We start from the raw sequence: 19,074 nt of genomic DNA on the forward strand, positions 1-19,074 counted from the left end.
TCTTCTTTTCCTTTCGGCTTTTCCCTTCAGGGGTCGCCACAGCGAATCAATTGCCTCCATCTAACCCTGTCCTTTGCATCCTCTTCTCTCACACCAACTACCTTCATGTCCTCTTTCACTACATCCATAAACCTCCTCTTTGGTCTTCCTCTAGGCCTCCTGCCTGGCAGTTCAAAACTCAGCATCCTTCTACCAATATATTCCCTATCTCTCCTCTGGACATGTCCAAACCATCTCAGTCTGGCCTCTCTGACTTTATCTCCAGAACCTCTAACATGTGCTGTCCCTCTGATGGACTCATTCCTGATCCTATCCATCCTGGTCACTCCCAGAGAGAACCTCAGCATCTTCATCTCTGCTACCTCCAGCTCTGTCTCCTGTCTTTTCCTCAGGGACACTGTCTCTAGACCAAACAACATCGCTGGTCTCACCACAGTTTTGTACACCTTTCCTTTCATTTTAGCTGAAACTCTTCTATCACACATCACACCTGACACTTTCCTCCACCCGTTCCATCCTGCCTGGACACGCTTCTTCACCTCTTTTCCACACTCTCCATTGCTCTGGACTGTTGACCCTAAGTACTTCAAATCCTCCACCTTCTTGATCTCTTCTCCCTGTAATCTCACTCTTCCACTTCCACCATCGGAAGCAGACACATGACACTGGCTTGTGTCCTCTTGCGGCTACATTCGGCGCTGATAAAGGATAAATATGTGTTAATCAGTACCTTCAGCTGCAAACCCTACCATCAGCACCAAACCCTACCGTCAACACCTAACCCCACCATCAGCACCAAACCCCACCGTCAGCACCAAACCCCACCGTCAGCACCAAACCCCACCGTCAGCACCAAACCCCACCGTCAGCACCAAACCCTACCATCAGCACCAAATGTTGTTGATTTAGGGGAAGGGGATTTCACAAGCCAATGACTTCTACCCGTCAACATGACACATGATGCTGATTGACGGCAGCCTTTCATGGACAACTAGCAGCTCCCATCAGCTGGGTTCAACAAGGCTACACACACACACACACACACACACACACACACACACACACACACACACACACACACACACACACACACACACACACACAAGTTGGTGGCTTTAATGTCAGCAAGCATCACTACTGCAGCTCTAGTTCTACCAGCATCCATCTGTGGCATCAGCCAGACAAATGGTCATGCTATAGAGACGCCACTAATGGCTGCTTGGTGGATCTGGTGCACAGCATTAGTCTCCCAATGATCTCATTACATAAGTTAAAGCTCTGATCGGTGCCCCCCCCCCCCTCTTCACACGCGAGCAGAGGATGGGAGGCCATGTAAAGAAGCAATGACGGAGCACTGCTCTGATGGACCAGAAGTGATGGAAGGAGGTAGACCAAGGAGATGCTAAAAATGGGAGGGGTAAAGTAAGAGGAAAAGACTGAAAATGCATAGAACGAGTGCAGCACTAGCGAAACCCTATCAGCCATCTCAGGTAGGAAGCAGCTCTATTGATGAAATGATTCCTTCCTTCCTTGTCTTCTCATCCTGTTTCAAACTGAAAGACTGAAACGTTTTCCTGCAAACGGATTGCTGCTCCTGCCTGGGAGGTCCTTTACTGTGTGATTAAAAAATAGATTAAATATCTAGTTCAACCTGACAGCATGCCCACAGAGCTGCAGAAACACATGCAGACACTATTTAAGATGAATGTGAACATAGACTGAAGTTTTCAACCATAATTCACACACACACATAATTCACACACACACACACACACACACACACACACACACACACACACACACACACACACACAGGTCATTTTCTGAACAAAACTCCACCTCTGGGATGACCAGGCCCTTACCTGGGTGGCCATGTCAATCAATCTATATGACTCAGAATACGTCATATTAATTGATGATCAATATGATCCAGTTGTTATATCAAGACGGGTGTTGTGACCAGCAGATGGTTTTGATCCTTTCCAGCCAAAGATTCCAAATATCTATTGATGCAGGAAGAGTTTGTTTTCCAGATTCTAGGAGATGGTAGGGTTAGAGAGGACCACTACGTACCTTATATGTTGAAAATGTGTTTTTTGCAACAGGACCCCTTTAAATGTCTTTATCCCATAATTGGTTTCTACAGTTTACTCACATTTAGATTTAAACCTTTCCTGTTTGGTGGCTCATGTCGGGACATGTGGCCTATTCATTATCAACACAAATTGACTTTATCAAGTTGGGGGCGTCTCTGGATGCAACTTTTCTAGTCGCTTTCTGAATCGCGCAGCTGGAAATGAGCTTTTAGAGCCAGTGAGAAGGAACGAAAACAAGTCAATGAGCTGAAAAAGCCTGAAACACCCAACAGAGCTGAAGGAGGACTCCAGATTTAGGTGATGATTACCTGAGGGATTTCACATTGTGATTCCGCTTCATTGGAGCAGCTTCAGCATTTCTTGACGCAAAAACAAACACAACACTGAATGTGTGTGAGCGTGCAAACACTTCACACAGTCGCACCCCTCTGAGGGATTCCATGGAAAGCCGACCTTCATCTAAACTTCTGCAATGTAGGAAACACTCTTCCAAGCAGCCCTCTGGAGAGAGGTGAAGGGTGAACTGTGATTCCACAAGAGCGTTTAGTCCACCTCAGGCACTCGTAGCTGAGTGGGAAACCGTCAGTGCACAGAACACCTCACCATTATTAAAGGTTTACTATAGTGTGGCAGCTGAGAGTGAAACCACTGAAAGAGACCTGCTCAGCTGTGTTCAGACCTACAGGTGTTGTTTGCTGCAGCTACACCTCGTGTCAAGAGACGCTGCCAAAATCACATGTCAAAGAACATCAGGTATGTTCTAACAAGACAGAAAGATGGCGTCAGATGTTTGAACTCTGGCCTCTTCCTCTTCCTCAGATGAAGATCTGAATGATGGGGGAGATGGGTCCAACTTCATCTCCAGGCGCATTTGAGTATTGAATGTTGAGGGTGTGAAGAGTCCCCTGCTTCACGCTCCAGTCAGCTGGGACGGGCATCAGCACCTGTGACCCGTGACAGCGGTAGAAGCAGGCCTAGACAATGGATGGATGGATAAAATAAGCTGGAGCTAGCTTGAATGTACTGCATTAGAACGCACTACGTCACTGATGGACGCCTCCCTCCATCTCCAGTACCCTAGTTACCCTACAGCCCTCTGGACCTGGTGCTCATGGAGCACCTCATCATCAGGTTTTGTTGTTGGGCTCCAATGACATCTGTCTGTGTTCAGATCCTGAGGATCTGAATCCTGTTTGCTGACTGAATGATGGCAGAGAAATACCAGTGATATCATGTTCTTCAAAGCAGTGACTACATGCAAATATATGCAGCTAGAGTCTGGAAGTCTTCTTTGTTTGATTAGACTGAGATTAGCTGGTTTACAATCAAAAAATACTGTAAAACTTTAAATCTAATGACATATTTTTGCATTATTTGGTGAATTTTCCAACGTTCAAACTTTCACAATCCGATCAGATGTTAGCTACAATGTGCAGAGTGAAAATGAGTAGACAAAATGAAGACTGAACTTCAGTCCATCTGACTGAATGGTTTAAGCAAACAGAAGAAGCAGAAACACTAACCCTAACTCTGAGCCGAGCTGATGTTGATTCCTCACACAGGGTGTTAGTTCCTGGAGGAATGTCTTCATTTTAGTTTATTGGTGGGATCTGTTGAAACTGACTTATGTCTTTATATGTCCCAGAGACCAAGAACCTGGGATGATTTAAAACATGACTTTTAGCATAGCTGCTGGTAGCTATTTTGAACTGTCACAGTTCACATTGATGATCAGGCGTGGGGGTACACATTTTTCTTCTAATCCTCATAGATGACTCAGATTCTACCCTGGAATGTTTGGAAACATCCAAATTGATCAGCTTAGAATGAGGACAGTTGGAGCGGGTTGTGGTCCGTCTGCATCGAGGGCAGACTTGTGATTGTTTTTTAGTTGACATGACAGCTTTATGAGGACTGAACACCATGTGGACGTCCGCTGCCTGGGGGGCTCAGTGTTGATATGAAACCTGAGAGAGTATCATTATGTAAAAGCAGCTGTTGAGCTGAGGAACACTCCTCTCTCTCTGGTAGCCCCAAGATGGGCTACCGCAGAGGAGAAAGCCGCTCTGGCGAAGCTGACACGGCAGCATGGGATAAACAACACCCCCCCCCTCCAACTGCTCAGTGGGGGAGGTGTGTTTAGTGGTGGGAGAGCAGGTCGGTTACAACAGCGTTAAAACAGGCTCCCAAATGAACAAAGCAGTGGTATTTTTTCTTGACAAAATTGAAAAGGTGTATCAGGCAGGAAAAGGTAGAGAGTTGGCTGAAATGATGCAGAGGAGGAAGGTAGACATACTGTGTGTCCAGGAGACCAGGTGGAAAGGTAGCAAGGCTAGAAGTTTAGGAGCAGGGTTCAAGTTGTTCTATCATGGTATAGATGGGAAGAGAAATGGAGTAGGAGTTATCTTGAAGGAGGAGTTTGTTAGGAATGTCCTGGAGGTAAAAAGAGTGTCAGATAGAGTGATGAGTCTGAAGCTAGAAATAGAAGGTGTGATGTTCAGTGTTGTTAGTGGGTATGCTCCACAGGTAGGATGTGAGCTGGAGGAGAAGGAGAAATTCTGGCTGGACTTTGATGAAGTGATGCAGAGCATACCTAGAAGTGAGACAGTTGTCATTGGAGCAGACGTCAATGGACATGTTGGTGCAGGAAACAGAGGTGATGAGGAGGTGATGGGCAGGTTTGGTATCCAGGAGAGGAACGCAGAAGGACAGATGGTAGTTGACTTTGCAAAAAGGATGGAAATGGCTGTAGTGAATACTTTCTTCCAGAAGAGGCAGGAACATAGGGTGACCTATAAGAGTGGAGGTAGGAGCACACAGGTAGACTACATCTTGTGTAGATGGTGTAACCTGAAGGAGATCAGTGACTGTAAAGTAGTGGTAGGTGTGAGTGTAGCCAAACAGCATAGGATGGTGGTGTGTAGGATGACTCTGGTGGTGAGGAAGATGAAGATGGCAAAGAAAGAGCAGAAGACGAAATGGTGGAAGCTAAAAAAGGAAGAGTGTTGCAGGACTTTTAGGAAGGAGTTAAGACAGGCTCTGGGTGGTCAGGAGGTGCTTCCAGATGACTGGACAACTACAGCTAATATGATCAGGGAGACAGGTAGGAGAGTACTTGGTGTGTCATCTGGAAGGAAAGTAGATAAGGAGACTTGGTGGTGGAATGAGGAGGTACAGGAGTGTATACAGAGAAAGAGGTTAGCTAAGAGGAAGTGGGACACTGAGAGGACTGAGGAGAGTAGACAGGAGTACAGGGAGATGCAGCGTAAGGTGAAGGTAGAGGTAGCAAAGGCCAAACAAGGAGCTTATGATGACTTGTATGCTAGGTTGGACAGTAAGGAGGGAGAGACTGATCTATACCGGTTGGCAAGACAGAGAGACAGAGATGGGAAGGACGTGCAGCAGGTTAGGGTGATTAAGGATAGGGAAGGACGTCTATTGACAGGTGCCAGTAGTGTGATGGGAAGATGGAAAGAGTACTTTGAAGAGTTGATGAACGTGGAAAATGAGAGAAAACAAAGACTAGAAGAGGTGACTGTTGTGGACCAGGAAGTAGCAAAGATTAGTCAGGATGAAGTGAGGAGGGCATTGAAGAGGATGAAGAGTGGAAAGGCAGTCGGTCCTGATGATATACCTGTAGAGGTATGGAAATGTCTAGGAGAGGTGGAGTAGAGTTTCTGACTGGGTTGTTCAGCAGGATCTTAGATAGTGAGAAGATGCCTGAGGAATGGAGGAGAAGTGTGCTGGTGCCCATTTTAAGAACAAGAGAGATGTGCAGAGTTGTGGCAACTACAGAGGAATAAAGCTGATGAGCCATACAATGAAGGTATGGGAGAGAGAAATGGAAGCTAGACTAAGGGCAGAAGTGAACATTTGTGAGCAGCAGTATGGTTTCATGCCAAAAAAGAGTACTACAGATGCAGTATTTGCTTTGAGGATGTTGATAGAGAAGTACAGAGAAGGCCAGAGGGAGCTGCATTGTGTTTTTGTAGATCTGGAGAAAGCTGATGACAGGGTGTCCAGAGAGGAACTGTGGTATTGTATGAGGAAGTCTGGAGTGGCAGAGAAGTATGTTAGAGCGGTGTAGGACATGTATGAGGACTGTAAGACAGTGGTGAGGTGTGCTGTAGGTGTGACAGAGGAGTTCAAGGTGGAGGTGGGACTGCATCAATGTCATGTTTGCAGATGACATTGTGATCTGCAGTGAGAGCAGGGAACAGGTGGAGGAGAAGCTAGAGAGGTGGAGGTTTGTCCTGGAAAGGAGAGGAATGAAGGTTAGCCGCAGTAAGACAGAGTACATGTGTGTGAATGAGAGGGACCCAAGTGGAAGGGTTAGATGGAGGCAATTGATTCGCTGTGGCGACCCCTGAAGGGAAAAGCCGAAAGAAAAAGAAGAAGAGATCAGGCGGTTGAGAGCTGGATAGTGATTTAGAATACCTTCATCCCCGTCCTCCTCCTGGCTAGTCCGATTAAAACAGTGATTACATCGAACGCACCGCCGTACCTCAGCGACGAGCTCCTGGAGAAGGAGCTGTCGCGACATGATCGGATCCTGGGTCCTATCAATATGTTTCCGGTTGGCAACACCACTCAGGCCTGTTACACCTTCTGTAATCAAGTTACAATAATCCCTAATCGGTTCGATGAAGAGCTGAATTACACTCTCACGTTTAAAATTGATCAGTGTGACTACAGAGTTTACGTCACTAGTGAGAGCATGACATTTTTCAAGTGTGGATGGGAGGGACATCTCATGCGTAACTGTCCGAAGGGAGAGGAGGAAAGCTGGCTGCCGGCTGCCACGGGACCGGCGGCTGCGCCCGCTAGGGGACAGGTGGTGGGAGCCGTGGTGCCAGTAGTTGCAGCTACTTACGCAGTTGTGGCGGCGTCCGGCGCTGCGGCCCAGGCTCCGGGGCCACGGCCCTGTGGGTTTCCGACTTCCATACCCGCTGGTTCGCCGACTGCCAACCCGGAACTGCAGAATAACATGAAGGTTACAGGTGACAACGCAAAGGTTAAACAACCGGGGGCCGCAATCCCTCTGGTGTCTTCCAGTACTGCAGTCCTGATTTCACAATCAAAGCCTTGTGAGTTTCCAACTCCACCCCATGTGGAATCACTGGGCATCAGCCCAGAGGTCACAGGTGACAGCGCAAAGGTTAAACAGTCGCTGACCGCCAACTGGGAGCCACAGAATAGCGCGCAGGCCATGGATAACAGCACAAAAGATGGACAGAGTGATTTGGTGAAGGCTGGACGGGCCACAGAGACAGCCACCAGTATGGTAAAGTCTCTCCTGGAGAGGAACGAGGAGGAGGATGATATTGTGATAAACGAGGAATTATTAAAGATAGCTCTTAAAAGGAAAAACAGTAACACAAGAATGAATAAAGCAAAGAAAATTGCTAAAGAAACACCTGAGACACCTCCTGATACAAGTAGTTCTGAGAACAAAATGACAACAGTCTGAACGAGACATTAACAAAAAAATATGATTCACAAAAGATAAAAAAAATTCCTGTAAGACACAAAAGGTTTGAGGGCGAAAGTAGAAAAAGCTTTTCCTGACCTCAACATATTTCTGGATGGCGTCAGTTTTTATATGAAAAGTAAAACAAGAAGTGGTGAATCAGTTTTACAGAACAAGAGTTTTATAGATAAAAAAAACTAAGGAAACTAAGGAAAAAAGTAAAAGATATCAGCGTAGAAGAGGTGATTGTGGAGAATGGATTGGGGTTTTTTTTTTCTTAATTTTGTCTGTATTTTTTCAGTTTGAAAAATGTTCAAAGGTTAGATGTTTCTTTGTTCAGAAAATACACAGTACTATTGAAAATCTTCTTTACGTGAATCTCTTTTGGATTTAGTGTCAACGTGATTATTTTGTAATTTGGCTTTTATTAATAAATGATGTTAAAATCTGAATCTCCTTCTTTCATACACACAGAAAAATTTCACGTACACGTTTTATGCAGATATACATCTGATCAAATTCCACTTCGACAGAATGTTTGGTCTGGACATGATCTATCACCTATTTACAGGCAGGTCCTTTCAAAACACCCCAAAAGAACGACTCAGCAGATTGACTCGAGAAGTAGCTCACACTTATGACCACCATCAGCACACTAGGGCTAATGCACACCTTTAGCTTAGTGGTGTCTGAGAAGTTTGTGAATCAACGAACTCCATTGATGCTACCTGGCAACCCAATCAGCCACGGTTGAGGAGCCAGACCGATCTCCACTGTGGTTGTTGGAGGGTTAATAAGCTGGGACAAGACCAGTCACCACTAGAACTGAATAAACCTCTTGGATGAGAGGTGAAAAGTCTTCTAGAAACTTTCTAAGAGTCCAGTGTGTTGACCTTACCCTTACACCTTTGACCTATTTTGGTCATTTTTGGTCAATTTGGTATTTGTCTCTATATACCACTTTAAAAATGATTTAACATACCCATGCTTGGTGTGTTTATCTTCAAACAACTTCAGCTATATGAATATAGTAAGATATTTCCCTATATCTTACTACATTGACATACTGAAGAAAAATATACACACTGTCACAGAGAGCGGAGTATGGATCCAAATGCAGGACACGGTTGGTGAAGCTTTTGTCCATGGTATACTCAAAAGAATTCAAAAACTCCAGAGATAGGCAAAAATCAATGCAAGACATATGTGTAGATACAAAACATAGGCAGGAACAAGACAGAATTACAGGACAGAACTACAATGCAAGACTTCATGACAAAACTCCAAAATGAACCGGTGCCAAGCACAGACAGAACCAGGCTTACAAAGCTTCATGTTCATCAACCTGATTGAGTCCAGGTGTGGAGACCAGCAATGGGTGTGGAGATGAGCAACAGGTGTGGAGCCAAGGCTCCACCCACAAGTTTGGCCTCCTCCTGTCACACACCAGCACAGCAACACCAAACCGTGACACACACAGTTAAATTTGAAAATGGAATAAATTGTATTTTATTGACATAAAAACCAAAAACAACCAATTTGATTTTGAACTCAAAAAAGAATGCCAACGCCAACCACCAACCAACCAGTTTGTGTCACTTGTGCCACTCTTCAAAGAAGTTTTCCAAAATGAGACAGTGCTACGTGGAATTCATGAATCGCGAGACATGTTTGAATCACGTGAATACATGCATCACCACTTGTACGATGGCGACTACATGGACAGAAACATGGTGTCTGCCGTCTGACGATAAGGAGCCGTTTGAACTGCTTGTCTTAGATCAAAATAAACAATCAATATATCTGGTTTTCCAGGTCAATCGGCTCCAAATAAAAACTAGAAGACAGTTTCACATCTATACTGTCACGTAAACATGCATACAGCAATCCACGTGACAGACTTTAATTGTTACGAATGTTTGAAAAACATGTGATCTGATCACAAGGTTGTGATCATAGGGCTGTAAGGGTTAAACAGCTTTGGTGAGGATGCACAAGCAATGTAACGTCCTCCATTCGTGTAGCTTTACACCTTAATTTTACATAGCGTTCCTTATGTTGCTGTGCAAGACAACATCCTGAACTCATTATTGTGTATCTTGGGTGCGACACTGGCTTTGCTTCCATCTGTCATGGGGAGGGCAGCAGTTACAAATCTGTACCATTGTGTTCTTGTGTGTGCGTCCAACAGACCTCTTCAGATAGGGGTCCAGGGGGTCCGGTATCATTGTGTTGGATTACATGTCAGCACATTTCTGCAGCTCTGCTTTAGCAGTGAACCAGTGAGCTGCAGGTGCGGCTCATTCAAAGCTTCCATTATCCCACTGAATGAGTGTGTGGGGTCGGTTTGTAGCACAAAGGGTCTTATCTATATGGGCAATGTAATTACATCTATATATTTAAGTAAATCCAATTGGTTTTCACACAGTTGTCTATCTGTGTTTGTTTCTATCATAGAGCCTATGATGGGTGTTTGAAAGGTAGATGGAGGGGTGACAATGTTATGTGGAGCTTGGTTTTCAAACATTCAGCCTCGCTGAGAATCAGCTTCATTCTGTTGCTTGAATGGGTTTTTATACTTGATATTGAGCAGGCCAAGATCCAGTGACATTTATTGGACAACAGTTTCACGTGTGGTGAGATATTTTCTAAATTAGTCTGCAGATGAAGCTGACCCACTGCAGATTACATTTATTTGTTGCCTTTACAAGGATATTTACATTCCCAATAAGTAATGAATTAAAAGCTCTTGATTTTGATTTCAGTACCTTTTCCCTTCCAAATGGAAATAATCAAGGAGTATTGTGATAATTGAGACCTTTTATTTTCCATACTTTAATATGGAAATCAGGAGAGTAACCTTATTCAAACAGGTTCTTCTAATGTTGCGGGTTCATGAAATGCTTCTCAATCAGGAGATTTAATCTGTTGGATCTCATATTAATAGATGGCATTATTTTTTGCTGTCTGTAAATAGACTGTCATCATTTTCTTACGATAAGATAAAAAAAGTTGATGCAGCAAACAAGTTAGAAATTTGATGATTTTTTGTTTTGTTTGTGTCTTTGTGCTTAAGTTTCAGTTCTGTCTAGCTCTTTACCTGGTAAATGAAAGTTTACTGCTCTGACCAGCTTCCAGATGTTTTTGGAAAAGACAATAATAAGCTGAACAAAAAGGTTGCAGGCCAGGAAACTCAACAGTAAGCTGGAAGACCCTAAAGTTCAAGTGATAATCCTGTTCCCTGAGGGCCATGTAATATCCAGACTCACATTCCCTGAATGCAGACTCTGGTTGGGATTATCTGGTTCTGAAGGCCAGAGATCCGTTTGGTTTTGTTATTGTGTTCATAGTGCAGCAGCAATTCATTCTTGACACAGTTTGGTGTTAGATTTATCATTTCTACCAGACTATCCTATCAGTGCTGCCTTGTTTGACCCTTGACCTGCTAGTGTTGTTGTTCTCTGTCTACATGACTGATAAAGTTTCTCTGACAGCAAGACTGCTGGCGCGTCACAGGCCACATTGGAACTTTTGACACTAACGTAGGACGATGTCTTCAAATGAGATGTCAGATCTGATGTTCTGCCACAGAATTCCATTTCTATCTGGCAACTTTTCCATCTTGCTGTGTTTGGACAGTGTTGTGATAACATTTCTTGTGAATTAAGATTCACAATAGAATTGATGAGAAAAATGTTTGTACAGTTGTCAGTGAACTTTTTTCAAGTGTTGCCATGAGTTTGACGAACATTCGGTATGATGATTCTGAACAAACTGGTTTTGACTGGTTGCATCAACACATATGCAAACAAACAAATATTTTATGCCTTTTGACAAAAAATAAGGTTATCATTTGACTGCTGTTGGATCTATGGAAGTCTCTATCAGTGTTTGATGAATAATAAATCAACAACAGTAAGTCGTTTGACTGCAGGATGCTGGGAAATCTAGGGAAGACCTTGGATTACATGTTGGTGAACAGTGTGGGACGGTGCCCCCCCGCTGTTCCAGCAGCACTCCCGGGTGTGAGCATACTGATGCCAGGCTATTAGCATTTCAAATCAGACTGACAGAAAGGTAATGAGAACAATCTCATGCTAAGACTGCATTTATCCGCTGTAGTATGTTGTGTGTGTGCTTGTGTGTCTGTGAGGTCACGTGTGCATTTGTGAACTTCCCAGGAAACATGCTAGCGCTGAGCTAATTAAACGGCTGCTCGGATCGGCCAGCAGGACTCTGTGTGCACCCATGCTGCTGGAGAACCCCCTGCTGTGCTCTAAAGATAGAACGGTGGGAAATAGGTGATTTATACACCCCAGTCAGGGGACAAAATAAGGCTCCTGTAGCACTGCTTGCTCCATGGGGAGGCCGCTTCTGCTCATTTCATGAATTCCAAGTTCGTTTGAGCATAGGCAGCACGAAGCATGGATCAAACCATTATCTGACAGTTTCATTGAAAGCAGTTCATGAATGAGTGATGAGTGTTTGTGTCTTTTCTAATAACCATCTCTACTCTATTTACATCTTTGATGGATTCTAATGTGTTGCTTTGAACAGGATCTGGTGATTTTGGTGGCTTCAAGTTTTCTGATGTTCTGAATGTCTGATTCAGTTCAATCCATGTCTGTAAAGCACTTAAAGCTCCTCCATCTGTGTGCGTGTGTGTGTTCCATGTTGCGGCGTGGGTCTATCTGTGTGTTCCATTGAGAACCTTTGGGATGATCTGGGTTTGGGCTAGGGGTTTGGGTTAGGTTAAGGAGTATGGGTTCAGGTTCAGGTTAGGTTAAGGGGTTAGGGTTAGGTCAAGGGGTTAGGGTTAGGTTAAGGGATTAGGATTAGGGTTTGGTTATGGGGTTAGGGTTAGGTTAAGAGGTTCGGGTTAGGATTAGGTTAAGGGATAACTGTTCGGGGTTAGGGCTAAGGTTTGCCCCTGGAAGCTTTGCCCAGATGTCTGACTCTCATCACTGCAGGATCTTGGTGGAAACTGAATGCGTCACAGGATGGAAATAAATGTTGTGACCTTGCAGATTGGCACAGTCCCACAATCCCACACAGAATGCATTCTGAAATTAAAGCTAAAGGCAGTTCAGCAAAATATGAGAATGTGTAATCTTTTTTATGGTGGTGACTTTTCTTTGGCCAGCAGTGTATTTCCATTATTTATTCCAGAGCAATGGAGAGTGTGGAAAAGAGGTGAAGAAGCGTGTCCAGGCAGGATGGAACGGGTGGAGGAAAGTGTCAGGTGTGATGTGTGATAGAAGAGTTTCAGCTAAAATGAAAGGAAAGGTGTACAAAACTGTGGTGAGACCAGCGATGTTGTTTGGTCTAGAGACAGTGTCCCTGAGGAAAAGACAGGAGACAGAGCTGGAGGTAGCAGAGATGAAGATGCTGAGGTTCTCTCTGGGAGTGACCAGGATGGATAGGATCAGGAATGAGTACATCAGAGGGACAGCACATGTTAGAGGTTCTGGAGATAAAGTGAGAGAGGCCAGACTGAGATGGTTTGGACATGTCCAGAGGAGAGATAGTGAATATATTGGTAGAAGGATGCTGAGTTCTGAACTGCCAGGCAGGAGGCCTAGAGGAAGACCAAAGAGGAGGTTTATGGATGTAGTGAAGGAGGACATGAAGGTAGTTGGTGTGAGAGAAGAGGATGAGAAGACAGGGTTAGATGGAGGACACTGATTCGCTGTGTCGACCCCTGAAGGGAAAAGCCCAGAGGAGAAGAAGATGATTACATGTGCCACTTACCTCACCATAATCTGGTATAACTGCCGTCAGATGGCAGTTATACCAGAACATACAGACAAGATTTGACAACTGAGATTAGGATTGACTGACAATTATTATCAAGGTCATGTCTGTAAATGTGTTTTTGAACAGTTTTGCAGCGCTTGCTTGAGTGTTCGCTTTACCAGTCACATTGGAACCAATAGCCAACTCAAACACCTGGTTTTGTTTAGCGGAACAGACTTACTGAAAGTTGTTCCAGAAAACTCTGAAGATAGTATAACCCTATATCTGAAAATACCATTAGAAGTTGAGTAGTTTTATCTAACCAGTTAACTGAGGAATGGTTAATTGGATTGTTTGGGACTGATTAATCCATTGTTCTTAGTTAGACCCCAAGTAAAGACGTAGGCAATGTAGGTTCACATCCATTGTTTCTGTTGGTCCAGATTTTAACCCTAACCCTAACCCACTACTAATCACAGCGCATCTACCAGAAGGAACCACGTGAACAATATGGCGCAAGGCATCGGGCAGCGAGGCTTTTTATTACAGTTACGCCTTTCGTCCACACGATAACTCAGACAAAACGCTGGACAAAGTTTTGTGAAAACGGCGGGTCTGCGTTGTCGTGGGGACGCTGTAACCGAAACTTTTTCTATCCTGGGGGCGTCTCCCTGTGATGAAAACCGCTGTGACGTCAGTGTGTGTGACCCGTGTCTACATGCACACACAGAATGGACGGAGTTAAAACCGGCTATTTTCTGACGTCTAACAGCTCCACGTCGAAGACGCCTTGATAAACATGCTGACAGGTGGATGTTTGTTTGTCTGTTTCTTTATGAGTCACAAAGTTTATATATATATATATTTATATATATATATATATATATATATATATATAGAGAGAGAGAGAGAGAGAGAGAGAGAGAGAGAGAGAGAGAGAGAGATATCCCCCGCGACCTGCGTTAGCGAATTAAGCGGGTTGGGAGATGACTGACTGACTGACATGAATGACAATCATTCATTCACGTTTCTCGCCAAACACACTGACGCTAGTTCTGGGTCAGATCGGGATGTGCTGCCCCCTGGTGGAGAAATCTGTGATATGAGTGCTTAGTTTATAATATCAATACATTTGTTTTCAAATGTTTGGTATGAAGTCTGATATTATTGTTTTGTTTTATTATTGTTTTATTGTGGAATTTCCATGGGTTTCCGCTAGGATATGTATTATATATTAATTAATACACTAATCAATAATAGTATATTAATTTTACAAATACATAGATATATAGAGAGACCTACAGTAAGTCTCCATTAAACATCTCTGGGAGGAGGTCGGCAATGACCTACTGTACCTGTGAGACCCTCTACGTTCACTAATTCCTTCTTGTAGATGAGAAATAGAACAGACCTGCTGTTTTCCCGAAGGCCACAAGTCTTGACAGGATTGGGTTCCACCAGCAAGAATTATTATGCAGTGAAATGTGGGTTAGTGGCCGGAGTTTCTCAACCAAACAATGGGTCGAAAGCATAGTAGTTTTAGAAGTGAAACAGGTTTCTAGGACATACTTTCTGAAATGAGACACGGGTCCCACACAAATGTAAACATGGGTCCCACACACATGTAAACCCGGGTCCCACACACATGTAAACATGGGTCCCACATACATGAAAACCAGGGTCCCACACACATGTAAACCCGGGTCACACACACATTTAAACCAGGGTCCCACACATGTAAACACGGGTCACACACACATGTAAAAATGGGTCCAACACACATGTAAACCCGGGTCACATACACATTTAAACCAGGGTCCCACACACATGTAAACCCGGGTCACACACACATGTAAACATGTTTTCCACACACATGTAAACCCGGGTCACACAAACATGTAAAAATGTTTCCCACACACATGTAAACCCGGGTCACACACACATGTAAACCCGGGTCACACACACATGTAAACCTGGGTCACACACACACATGTAAATCCGGGTCACACACACATGTAAACATGGGTCCCACACACATGTAAGCATGGTTCCCACACAAATGTTAACACGGGTCACACACATGATAACAAGGATCACAGACATCTTAACCCGGGTCACCCACACATGTAAACCTGGCTCACACACAGAGCGTCCAAAAGACACACACTTGACGTTTTCACACCGGGTCGTTGTCGTGTAACTGCTGCCCAACCGGAGGAACAAAGATACGTTTTGAAAAAGTTCCGGCGTCATGTTGAAATGCACACGCGTGCTGACACACAGCCGTCAGTGTTGACGAGCGATGACTTCTGACGCTGGACCAATCAGAGTGTTGGGGTGTGGCCCTGAGAGACACTAGTGTCCCCACTGGAGCCTGATTCAGCTCCTGTATGTGGATGACGGTCTCCTTTACTTTAACATGACGACATGATGACATGACGACATGACGACATGATGACATGACGACATGACGACATGACGCTGACAGCAGGTCCAGTTTCCTCTTTACTCGTCTCAAAACTCTGTGTCACAGATTTCACTTCTCTCAGCCGTTAAGGTCGATTTAAGCAAAGATATCCAGATTACATAACGTCTGGTCTGAAGGTGTTTTGTGTTGGAGACAGTTTGGATGAGGTTCAGTCTCCACACGTGATGGTCTGAGGTTCAGTCTCCACACGTGATGGTCTGAGGTTCAGTCTCCACACGTGATGGTCTGAGGTTCAGTCTCCACACTCGATGGTCTGAGGTTCAGTCTCTACACGTGATGGTCTGAGGTTCAGTCTCTACACGTGATGGTCTGAGGTTCAGTCTCTACACGTGATGGTCTGAGGTTCAGTCTCCACACGTGATGGTCTGAGGTTCAGTCTCCACACGTGATGGTCTGAGGTTCAGTCTCCACACGTGATGGTCTGAGGTTCAGTCTCTACACGTGATGGTCTGAGGTTCAGTCTCCACACGTGATGGTCTGAGGTTCAGTCTCCACACGTGATGGTTTGAGGTTCAGTCTCCACACGTGATGGTCTGAGGTTCAGTCTCTACACGTGATGGTCTGAGGTTCAGTCTCTACACGTGATGGTCTGAGGTTCAGTCTCTACACGTGATGGTCTGAGGTTCAGTCTCTACACGTGATGGTCTGAGGTTCAGTCTCTACACGTGATGGTCTGAGGTTCAGTCTCTACACGTGATGGTCTGAGGTTCAGTCTCTACACGTGATGATCTGCTCTGCTCCATGTGGAGGTTAGGGTTCATGGAGAAGCTCCGTCTGGTTCTGGGACTCCAGCGATGTGCTGACATCAGACGCTGGTGTCTCCAGGTGGGTCTGGGTTTAAGGAGTCGACGCGGCTCGTTGGGGCCGCAGGATGTGTGTGTGTGGGGGCGGGGGGTATATGTGTAGCTGCACCTCATTACTGGTCCTGTGGTCATGGCGTTTCCATCACACGCTCCCCAGAAACGTTTGGATGCTGTGGAAACCTGAACACACCTGGACCACCAAGAGGTCTGTAGGCTTGGGATTCAAACCAACAACCCCTCCATCAAACACTGTCGTCGTGGAAACAGAATGTTTGCAGCTTGTAAGTGATCTCATCTGACGAATGAATAATGAGGCTTCTTCATCCTCAGCCTGGGCTGTGTTGTCAGAGGAAGAGGAGGAGGAGGAGGAGGAGGAGTGAGACGTGAACCTTTCACACTCGCAGCAGGAGTGGAGTCTGACACGCCCGCTAATGACACAGTTAGCACACTGTTAGCGCACCGTTAACACCTTGTCGACTCCTTTCAGTCACACTTCAATCACCCTCTGTGGGTTTATATTGATCTGGTGGTTCATCAAACCTGGTCTGAATGGAATGGCAGACGGTCCATTTAGTTTAGTCTGAATGAAGTCATTTCATCTTCATGTGGAATGTTTCAGCTGGTTTCACATTCAGCTCAGGTGCTTCAGCTGGTCACTGACTTACTGGACCCCATCAATCAATCAATCAATCAATCAATCAATCAATCAATCAATCAATCAATCAATCAATCTATCAAGTTTTATTTATATAGCGTTTAATCACATCAACAGACAATTCAAACCACTTTAACAGACAGAGAAACCCAACTGAACCCTCCAGAGCATCAGAGATAGTGGTTGGAAAAACTCCCTCATTGAGGAAGAAACTCCGGGCAGGACCCAGACTCTTTTGGGCGGCCATCCGCCTTGACCGGCGATTTGTCTACAAGACGTCTGCTCTACCACTGAGCCACTGCTGCCCCCAAGTAGTCAGACCATGTGATGCAGGCGCTGCATTGAGGACCAGAAAGTCAGGCTCTGTTCACCGACTCCTGGGTTGTTGTTCAACACATGTTCACCATCAGGGAGTTGGTGAATTCAAGGCACAATTACAGCTGCATGGATGAGTGTATGGTGGAAAGAGAGGAAGCAGGACCCCAGACGATGGATGGATGAGGGGTGATAATGGTGGGATGGGGGGAGCAGGTCCACAGAGGATGGTCCACAGCCATGACACCCTGACCCTGACCCCGTGACACCTTGTGGAGGGGCCTGACCCCACGACACCCTGTGGAGGGCCCTGACCCCATGACACCCTGTGGAGGGCCCTGACCCCATGGCACCCTGTGGAGGGACCTGACCCCGTGGCACCCTGTGGAGGGCTCTGACCCCGTGGCACCCTGTGGAGGGCCCTGACCCCGTGGCACCCTGTGGAGGGCTCTGACCCCGTGGCACCCTGTGGAGGGCCCTGACCCCGTGGCACCCTGTGGAGGGCTCTGACCCCGTGGCACCCTGTGGAGGGCTCTGACCCCGTGGCACCCTGTGGAGGGCTCTGACCCCATGGCACCCTGCGGTAGAATTGATTTTTTATTGTGAACATTTTAAACATAAGTCTCAGAAACACAATGTCTGATGATCGTGAGTCGCTGTCACGATCATCAGTGAGAACCCTCGTGAGGCATTCACACGAGAACACTAGTGAGGGATTCACACGAGAACACTAGTGAGGGATTCACACGAGAACATTAGTGAGGGATTCATAGGAGAACACCAGTACCCTCCATCCACTGACATCCCAGCTTCAGCAGCTGTCTTCCTGATTTCACTTTATTTACTAGTGAGTCACATGACTCACCTGGAAACCCCAACGCACCACATCAATGATGCGTTTGATCAGTACCAGTCCTAAAGTAATGGGACGTGTTGTCCTAAAGTAATGGGACATGTGGTCCTAAAGTAATGGGATGTATTGTCCTAAAGTAATGGGACGTGTTGTCCTAAAGCAATGGGATGTGAGGTCTGAAAGTAATGGGATGTGTTGTCCTAAAGTAATTGGATGTGTGGTCCTAAAGTAATGGGACGTGTTGTCCTAAAGTAATGGGACGTGTGGTTCTAAAGTATTGGCATGTGTTGTCCTAAAGTAACGGGACGTGTGTGGAAAAGCTAACCCAGATCTCTGCAGGAGGAGGAGGCATGTTTCCACGTGGAACACGTTATCACGTGATGGTACAGGATCCACGTGCTGATGGCCTGATTCCTCTGTCTCCAGGGAGGGGGGGTATCAGGCCCACCGCTAGTATACACATACACACATGTACAGTATGCATGTGTGTGTGCGTGTGCACGAGTGATATTTGCACAAAAATATGAAGCATGTAATACACACATGTAGAAACACATGTAGAGAAACACAAGGGAATGGACAAGCCTGAGCACGCGCACACACACGCCTGCCCAGAGACGCTAATGAAGATGAAGTAGCTAATTAAGTGTGACAGAGA

The 19,074-nt window shown here is 45.4% G+C and overlaps 1 protein-coding gene across 1 annotated transcript in view; it reads left to right on the forward strand.

The window, feature by feature from the left end:
- The first annotated feature begins 6,813 nt into the window (after window positions 1–6,813).
- LOC137604021 (sodium/potassium/calcium exchanger 3-like) overlaps window positions 6,814–19,074 on the forward strand; it is a 45,524-nt gene continuing 33,263 nt past the window's right edge. Inside the window, exon 1 of the mRNA XM_068327935.1 lies at window positions 6,814–7,375. Coding sequence (XP_068184036.1) covers window positions 6,814–7,375 — 562 coding nt within the window. The remainder of the gene's footprint in view (window positions 7,376–19,074) is intronic.

The sequence above is a fragment of the Antennarius striatus genome, chromosome 11, assembly GCF_040054535.1.
Source record: "Antennarius striatus isolate MH-2024 chromosome 11, ASM4005453v1, whole genome shotgun sequence".
NCBI classification, from domain to species: Eukaryota; Metazoa; Chordata; class Actinopteri; order Lophiiformes; family Antennariidae; genus Antennarius; species Antennarius striatus.